At 30.7% G+C, this 10117-nt stretch overlaps 1 protein-coding gene across 2 annotated transcripts in view; it reads right to left on the bottom strand.

Moving 5' to 3' along the window:
• The window catches only part of LOC106458950 (enhancer of polycomb homolog 1-like), an 81242-nt gene that overhangs the window by 3237 nt on the left and 67888 nt on the right, over positions 1 to 10117 (bottom strand). For both annotated transcript variants that reach the window (XM_022385325.1, XM_022385326.1), the window contains one exon: positions 7907 to 8331. In XM_022385325.1, coding sequence (XP_022241033.1) covers positions 7907 to 8331 — 425 coding nt within the window. The remainder of the gene's footprint in view (positions 1 to 7906; positions 8332 to 10117) is intronic.

Here is a 10117-nt window from a genome sequence, read left to right as displayed (position 1 = left end):
GTATATATATATATATATATATATATATATTCATAAATTTGTTATGACTGATAATAAAATTTCTCACTTTAATAAATCAAATTTAGGCTTAGATAATCCAGACATTCTGTACTGATAGTACCAAAATTTCGACCTCTTAAAATCTGAGGAAGAGCAGGACATATTAGTTCTGTCTAAATTGTGCACTAGAAAAGTGAAACTTCTATACAGGTGAGTAAATAAAAAAGACAATAACCAACAAACTGGATAGAGACTAATTTTTTACATGTTTAATGAAACAAACTCCTATTACCGCATTACAACTAAAGGATAAAGCCATATTATTTACTGACAACTTAAAAATAAATATACTGCAACAAAACATGAAGGAAATTGATATACAAACCATATAAAAACTTCTTATTTTTATTGGTTGATTATGTTTAGTGTTTGTGGTATTTTTTAATGGGAAAAAAGTGCTAAGGAGCAGAAAAGTACATTTCCTTTTTGTCAATTGTACTTCTAAGATATTTTAAATTCTGTAACTTAAGTATTCTGTTCTATCTGAGCACATCAGTATATAGTAACTGATTTGCAAAATTCCACTGTTTGGTTAGTTATAGCTTTGGAAATATATGATATCTATAGAATCAGTTGACCATATTTGAAAAGAGCCATCAACTCTTAACAACATCCCATCATTTTGCATAAAAAAATTATGTTGTAAATTTGGAAATAATGAAGAAACTGGCAGAAATGTGTAGGATTCATAGTAAGGCAGTCTCATTACTATTAATATATTTAAGTTTTAAAAATGTAAAGACAAATGAGGTGAAACAGTTGTTAGTATACCATATCTTTGGTATTAAAAAAAATGAGAGAGAGAGAGAAAAAAAAAGAGATCTAAAACTCCACAAATCATTTTACTTGTGACTGATATTTTACAATAATAACTTTCTCTGGGACAGGGACTTTCCTAACACTAAACCTAAAATGTACCAGAAACTATTCTATTTGTGCTCAATATTTTGCCGTGACAGTTTTGAATTGAAGAATACTTATGTGCACAGCAGATCAAAGTGCACACGTCAAAATCTTTTACAGAGTTACCTTCACATTTTAATTAAACAATGTATGTTAATAAACTTGACATCAAAACATATTTCATAAGTCATATTTCATTTCTACATTATCTAAGTTTTAATACTTAAGTTTCAAAAGGAAATATTAAAAAATTTTCAATCTTCACTTTTCTGTGTTATACGACACTTGCATTCTGAATTCTCCCCCTAGAGATTTTATATCTTTCCAAATATGGCTTTCAGTGTCCATCCAATAAGAAAACAAAATTATACATTATGACAAGCAAGAATAGAAAATTTGAATCTCATACCTTCTCAAAGGTACAGTCAGTGTTAAGGTAGAGAAAATAACAGAAAAAAATAGTTTTACAAAAAAAGAAACAAAAAACTTTTGATATTCAATTAGGTTCTAGGGGTTACGAAAACCCACCAGAGAAGCCCCTCCCATCTTTCCATAGTTTTCATGACAATTATCAAATCATGTCCTTATCTGAGGGACACATTTATAATCCATAAAAGAGCATTTTATCCTTTAAAAAAAGCTTATTACAGTTATTTCTGTTTGATGGGCATACATAAACAGTAGGCCTTAGATTCTTTGTCTGTGATAATTTTTGTTCAACTCCAAACATTTTTTTAACTTATTTGTATCTTAGTTAGAAAGTTGATTAAATTACAGTAGTTTTGGGACATTCTGTTCTAGTGCTTGATGTATTTTGTGAATTCCATAATGTATATTTGAGAGCAATGAGTTACATTAACTTTTATTTGAACAAGTAACTTAGTGAAGAAAAAAGTGAGGCTTATAATAGTTACTCTATGAGTGCAAAAACCATGTGGGTAATGCACTTTGATTCTTTGTCTACGATCATTGTTGTTCAATGCTGAACAGCTAATGAAATTCTTTAACCTATTTATAGTTTAGTTATAAAGCTAATTAAATTATAGTAGTTTTGGAACATTCTATTCTAGTGTCTGATATATATTTTTAATTCTAAGATGCATATTTGAGATCTACATAAATTTCTTTTTCAATAAGTAACTTAGAGAAAAAAAGTGAAGCTTAGTTCAGTTACTCTACGAGTGCAAAATCCATGTTGATAAAGCACTTTGCTCATAGTGTTTACAACAGATGGCTAATGGTCTATTTCTGTGATATACTGTTTTAATAGAAGATGGTGGTGCAAAGTGCAGGAAATAAATCTATAAAATTTAAAGATCTAAAAATGTTAAAAGTTGAAATTGTGAATATAAGAAAAAAATATTGTTCATCTTTATTTATATTTTCTACTTTCCATTTTACTGTACACTAATGGTTTTGCTACAGTAAGTGTTAATGTAGAGAAAATAACAGAAAAAATAGTTCTACAAAAAAGAAAAAAAACTTTTGATATTTAATTAGGTTCTAGGGGTTATGCAAATTAAATATGAACACTGTAAGTTAAAAATAAGTATTTATATTCTTAGTATGAAAATCACTCAGATTGACACAGTAAAGGTATTGTAAATTCACAGACAAACCTTAAGTAAAAATATTGATTTTCTGTGTACAACAGGCTTGTGATGTTTACTAAAATTTTTCTAATTTTGTGAAGATACACATAGCACATTCACAATTGTAGTATGTTTAGTTTCAAAACTCCAGGGATCAGCCCAACAGACTGTGAAGTGTAGAAAGGGTTAAGTGAAATATATATCACTTATCTTAAATATATAGTCTGTAAAATTCTAGGTGGCTTTAAAAACACTAAAATTCCAGTATTTTGATCCATGTAGAAATATCTGCTTTAAATTATCTGAAAAATACCATTGATGTTAATGTTAAGGTACCTAACAAAATGAAAGGTTTTGCTGTTTTCTATAGTGTCACAAAGAAAAACAAATCTAATTAAACTGCATAACATTCGTGGGTGAATGCAATATGTTTACACCATACAATTCCAGCATGGCCAAGTTTGACACCAAAAAAATCTAAAACTATTCATGTCACTGCAGGGGACCTGCAAGAAGGTATCTTTTTTTTTTTAATCAAAGCCCATGTAAGTTGGTTGGCATACACGAGTAGCTTACAAATCCTCCAAATTGTGCTTTCCTCACTGAAAAATTGAGCAAAAAGAGTTGTTTTAGAAACCTGAGTTCCTGGATAAATCTTAGCACGATTACAGCAAAAAACCATAAACATATCCCCTTGACTCATTGTGGTTAATATGCAAAAGCTCTATAAAAAGTATTCTTTGTATTAAAGAAAGTTAATAAATCTGCCTAGCTTCCTGATCTTGTTGATTCCCATCTTACGAATGCTACTAATTTCTTAACTAAACTGGGGGAGATAACCTTTTTGTTAATAAAGACTTTAGTTTTGATGTACAATTCTATTCATATGTTACTTAAAATGAAAGAACTGAAGTTCTTTTGGCTGTTATTCATGACTGTTATTTAATAACTTTATATCATGGAAGCTAGACTACCCACCACTATAAAGAGCTATGTTGGGTTGGTTTTAAACAAACACATTATAGATGTACCTATGAGAAAAAACATAGTTGTTCAGTTTTATATGGTTTTATGGATAAAGCATAATGTAAAGCCAAGCATGTGTGGTTACAAGCTGATGGCAAACAATGAGAGATATGTTACCATTTTATTGATGATATCTTTAGAGAATATAATTTATATCAAATTTGTGGGTCAATGTCATTCTTTCCTAAATCTCTTCAAGCATAAGCAGATGTTAATTGAGCAATAGATGATGTCTAATTCTCAGGATATCTTAAATTTATTTCTTAAAATAGATTCATTCAAAAGATATCACAGTAGAGGTTTACAGTCAATAGGATGAATCAACAATCAGTACTCAGTTGTGTGAACACGCAAAACTTACCACAAACAAATATATTATGTATATAATATTGCTGTAAAGGAAACTAGATTTACTTTTTAAATAGTTTCTAGAGCACTCACATGTTATATGAAATCATTCAGTTGAAAAATAAATGAGAAAATTCTAGAACACTCTTTTGACCAAGATTAGGCCTTGTAGCTTCTAGGATTTCTTTCGACTGTTGTGCTTTTAGATATCAAACAGATGCAGAAAATACAGCAGCTTGCTATTTCAAGTATCTATGGAACATAATACAAATTATTCAGTGTGAATGAGTATGAATAATAGTGTTAGAAAGAATTCCCATAAATAAAGAAACTAGGACAAAAATTGGAAAAAATCAGTTATAGGTAATGTAAGAAAATGTATGTTTTAAATGTTACCAGAATGAGAAACCACATGAAGAACTGCAAAAAACGTCCTAATGAAATTAAGACATATTTCATTATGAAAAATAACAGACTCAAACATTAACAGGCCAAATAATAACAATAGGCTTACCAACATGAGTTTGTCCTGTGCATCTGATATTATGTGTCAAGGCAACATATCACCTTTCCATTGCTGAGTAATTTTGCCCTGTCACACCCTCACTGTTCAAGCTCCAATATGGGAAAGTTTGTCAGCTTCATGACAAGAGAGCAGTAAAATCATGCAGTATAAGCCACAGGCACACCACTGAACACAACAAATTGGTCATTGTCTGCTAGTACACATGCTTTACTCTCAAACTAGTCATCTCCTCTATTAAAATATGGAATTCACGACAGTTAATTGTGATGCAAAGTTGAAAGCATAAAAGTAGGCACTCAGTGGCTTCAGTATGATGAATGGAACAGCCTACTTAATGAACTAGTTGTAAACTTTATAATTAGTACACCAATGCCATTTGTCTACAGGACAAACTGTTCAACCACAGATAGCCACACACATAAATAAATGGTGAAGAAAATACTGTGATCATGGTAATTAGTACATCTACACCATTTATCTACAAGACAAGCTTTACAACCACAGACAGACACAAGGATGAATAAATGGTGGAGAAAACACTGTGATCATGGTAATTAGTACATCTATACCATTTATCTACAAGACAAGCTTTACAACCACAGATAGACACAATGATGAATATATGACTGAAAAATTATTGTGATCATGGTAATTAGTACATCTACACCATTTATCTACAAGACTAGCTTTACAACCACAGATAGACACAAGAACGAATATATGACTGACAAAATTAAATTTACTCTTCAGGCTCTAGCAGGAAGCTATGCTTAACCTGGACAATAGAATCAAGGTCCAAATCCTGGACAACAACATCTTCAGGGTGAAAGTTGAGAAAATGGTTGAATTTCAGGAAACTCTCATTAAATGGATCATCAGCTTCAAACCAAATAACAAAAAAAAAAAAAAAAAGAAGTCTAGCTTTGTACATTGTCAATAACCTTGAAAATAACTTGACAGCTAAGTAACCTATTTCATTAGTCATTAACACTGAAGAGTTGTAAATCCATGACAGCTTCAAAAGTTTTGAAAAGCTTGTACATCATCAAATTCATATGGTCACAAAAAATCTAGTTGTTGTATACATCAGAAAGTCTCTCTCCCAAAAGACTTGTTGAGAAGAGAGTAGTACTGTATGAATTGGCCTGGTAGTAAAGGAAGAAAGGCATGTGGGAAGAAACTTTTCTTTGGAAATTACTGGAAGGGAAGAATGATGATTTAGAGAGTTTTCTAACGACATTGCCGTATATACACATAAGAAGAAGAAGCCTTAGGAGATGGGTTAGAATGGAAATAGTCCTGACTAGACAAAAAAGAACTATGGGATGAAGCAAGAACGATGAAAATTCCCCTATGTTCTTAAAAACAGCCTGTTTGTTGATATACATTTTTTTTAATCTGTTTATGTTTGGTATAAATAAAACATCACAAGTTACTGCCCTAAATTAACATTATTTAAAAAAAAAACTGAAAAGTGAAAGGTGATTATTTTGTAAAATAAGTTTGTGAATATCATAAACATTAAGACAAAAGATGACATGTTGCTTTGTAAAGTACTAACTTTTCTATAATTATTCAAATCCATATCAAGTGTTTAATTATGGAGTAAAGTAATGAAAATTTAATTATTTTGAACAAATATCCAACTACCAATAATAATTTCTGTTGAGAATTACACTTTAACAATTTAAAACAAGAAAATTTTCTTGGAGACAGAAATATTAAGAAGTATAAATTACTGTCATGATTGATATTTCCAGTAATATTACCATTCATTTTTATTACTAGTAACATTACATTACTATGCTTAAATGCACGTTTTTATTAGTGAGAAGTGTATCACTTATGCTACAGCATTACATGGAAAATATCAAACGATATTTACATTTGACAGGTTACCTATATTCTGAACACTACAAACATATAGGAGAAACATCAAAACCCCCATGCTTATGTACAAATGGGCAAACTGCATACATCAGATTTGGCAAAACTGGAAAAATGCTATTGCACAGCATATGTCCAACAAAGTTCTTAATGGAACAAGTGCAAATAAAAAAAATTGTAACCTTAATAAGTACTGCTACTAAATTTCTGGACAGGAAATGCATGAAAGTGCTTCTAATTGAATAATTAAAACTTGAAATTAATGACAACAAAGACTTCTTTTTCTAATATGTTGACATCTTCAAAACTTTTTTTTTAAATTCTGGACCCACTTCCAATACTTATTTTCTGAATCTGTTTGGTCTACCATAATTCTATTATTGCTATTACTATTTTATTATATTGATTATTATGATCATTAAGAATGCCTTTTGAAATAAATGCTTTTAACTATGATTCTATTTGGTATGACCTTCTGGACTAAACACTGCTAAATATTATTTTACTTTGTGTTATCTTTGGAAATAAATACTTTTAGCTATGATTTTAATTTATACTATCTTTTGGAATAAATATTGCTAGTACGGTTATATTTTATATGCATTTTAACAATAAAAACTCCATTAGTATACATTTTCAGTAAAAATGTGTATGTAATAAAAACAACTGTTGATCACAAGAATGAACATTTTTTACAGTTAAATATCTCGTTCCTTTTAAAACCTGTTCTGTATCATTAAATGTAGGGATAACATTAACGTAAGTCCCCAGTGAAGATCTCATGGTGACATATCAATTTCTGGAGTTTTAGGTCCTTTTTTGATGTTATTTATCATGATTTTACACTTCAATAAAAACAAAAAAGAGATATGAACCACACGTGAGAAAAAGAAAGATTAAGAAAAGCTTTCTATATTTAACTGATATCTCCATCAAACTACCATATAAATCAGTAAAATCATGAATATTCCCAATGAAACTATTCAAATAGTTGATTTATTAAGACCCAATGGGATTGAAAGCCCTTATGAATGGATAAGAACTAAAACTGAATTTAAGCTCCTGCCACAACACTGTTCAAAATAAAAAACTGAAGGAGTGAAAGCTCTTATGAGAGGATGGCACACCTGTATTCCTATCAAGAAGACTCATGATCAAATCCCAGCTCAAACACCACATACAGTCCTTCTAAGGATATGTAAATGGTGGTCATGTAAAATAGTACACAGCATCGTTATTCTTTGTTTAATTAACTTTATCAGGATTAAAAACAAATTTTGGCATTATCTATAAACTTGTTTTTCTTATATTAAAATATTAGGGAATATGACCAATGATTAACTGCTACTTTCAGATCTGCAATATGCAAAGCAACTTTAGTTTATACTGATGAAAGAATATAATTTTTAATTGTATTATATAACTGTTTAAAAATTCAATTTAAAGGTTCAGTTGACATCACTGGAAACAGATAAAATCAGATCATGTTGCTTTCTTGTATTAATGAAATCACAGATCTTTACATTATCAATAGAATGCTCCTGAAAATACAATGGATCCCTACCTTCACGAGTGATCCCATTACAGGATGGTAGAATGCATCCATCTGGTCCTAAATGAGCACCACCTGAACTTACTGAAGAAACTACAGAGTTCACTATTCCAGATACCTCTGACACACTGAGTAGTGCTGATACAGCAAATTGAACACTTGCAGAGTCTAGTGTGAAACGAGAAGTGGGTTGAGATGAAAAGGAATGATCAACACATTGTGAGATTTCTGTACTGAGTTCTTCCTGTTTTAACCTTTCAAGTTGTTTCCGTTGCATTTCAAATAGTTCTTCTTGGTGATTTTGAAAACTTTCAAAGTCTGTTTCAGAAGGCAGTTTTTTTATTGAGCTATAAACCTGAGTTGATGAATCAGCATCTAATAACACAGTATCCTCTTTAAGATTCAAAAGTGGTGGAGTTTGAGGTCGAAAAAATGGCCTGAAAAAAAAAGAAGAAACAAAATTAGTTACAACATTCATCTTAAAGAATAATTTTTTTAACACAAGCAAATAAAAAAAGGCCTAATATTGTTCATATCTTGCAATCAATTTAACTATGAAAAATTCTAACAATTTTCATAGGTCAACAAAATCTGTGTATACAGTTATAGATACATAATATTGGATGAAAAAAAAAGTATCACAATAACAAGGTTAAAGTGTTTGTACAAGAACCTATGACATATTAAGAAAAAAATGAATTAATCCTCTCAGAGTTGCATACTATGAATTAATAAAGGTGATGAGCAGCATGAGACTTGTCAGTAAAAGTAAATTTAAACAGAAATTGTACTTCTGAATCTCATAATTTAGGGAACATACTTAACCATAAAAATAACTTTAAAAATATTTGTATTTATGGCTAAGCTATTAAGACCATCTGTCACTTTCTTAATTTTGAAATACTGAAATCTAGAAATTTTTATTTTATTTGGACCTCTTTATAGTCATGATTAACCAAAATATAAGTATGTTGTTGATCTGGCAACTTAAACCACATATAAAAACAATATTGTTTTTTTATAAAATAACACGTTTTCCATAATCATGGGTTGTTACTGTTTAAATGTTGGAAATACCAAATACATGTGCCATATATTAAATGAAGAACAGCTTAATTTTCAAATTAATGAAAATCACATGCAAATTACTCATACCAGATTGCAGTCAGAATACACAATCTTTAGCATGTCGCTTCTATCCATGACAGGATATTTAAACATTAGTATATATATATATATCTCACAATTAACACAATTATCTGGTACCTGGTCATTTTTACAATACTAAACTGATGGAAGTACAGGCTATTCATTTCACAATAAAAAAAAAAAACTTTCATCATCATATATTTGATGTTTCATAATAAACTTTATAAAGGGACGAAAAGGAGCTTATTAGCCCATCAAGGATGTCCCTTCCAGCTCCCAACTATAACCACCCCTTACTACTCATGTATTCATACAATTGTTTCTTGAACACAGTTAAATTTCCTGCCTTCAATACTCTTGAAGGCAGCTCATTCCAAAAGCCAACCACCCTGTTTGAAAAGTAAACTGCAGACGACTCCCAAGCTTCCAAAATTTGAATTTATGACCCTTTGTCCTATTGTTTTCCCTGCTCAACATAAAAAAGTTTGAGGGATCTATACTGTCAATACCCTTAATAATTTTAAACACCTCAATCAAATCCACTTTGACCCTTCTCCTCTCCAGAGAAAACAAGTTTAGAGATTTTAGTCTCTCCTAATAGGACAATCCAACCATCCCAGGTATCTCTTCTCTGAGCCTTCTCCAACAATTCAATATCCTTCTTGAGAAATGGAGCCCAAAATTGTACACGGTAGTCTAAATGAGGCCTTTCTAGTGATCTATACACAGCGTGGTCACAAGTAAATAGACATCACCTTTTCAGAAAGAATGAAAATTTTCAGTCATATTCACATGAATTGATATATTTATAATTTAATTAATATCTAGTAAAACTTCCTTTCGCTCCGTGGAGTTCGTTGATCCTTTGGGGCATTGTGAGAATCATCTCGTCAATTTTAGATTGTGAGATTTTCACCCACTCTTGGTTCAAAACTCGGAGTAGATCACTTTTCGAAGTTGGTTTTTTGGTTGTTTCTTGACTTGCCAGTCGAGTATGGCCCAGAGGTGTTCGATGGGGTTCATGTCAGGAGATTGGCTCAGCCAGGGCAACTTCTGGATACCATTTTCTTCCTG

The sequence above is a fragment of the Limulus polyphemus genome, unplaced genomic scaffold (genome assembly GCF_000517525.1).
Source record: "Limulus polyphemus unplaced genomic scaffold, Limulus_polyphemus-2.1.2 Scaffold537, whole genome shotgun sequence".
Taxonomy (NCBI): domain Eukaryota; kingdom Metazoa; phylum Arthropoda; class Merostomata; order Xiphosura; family Limulidae; genus Limulus; species Limulus polyphemus.
The sequence above is the reverse complement of the archived record's forward strand: the minus strand, read 5'-3'. Positions and strand labels throughout refer to the sequence as shown.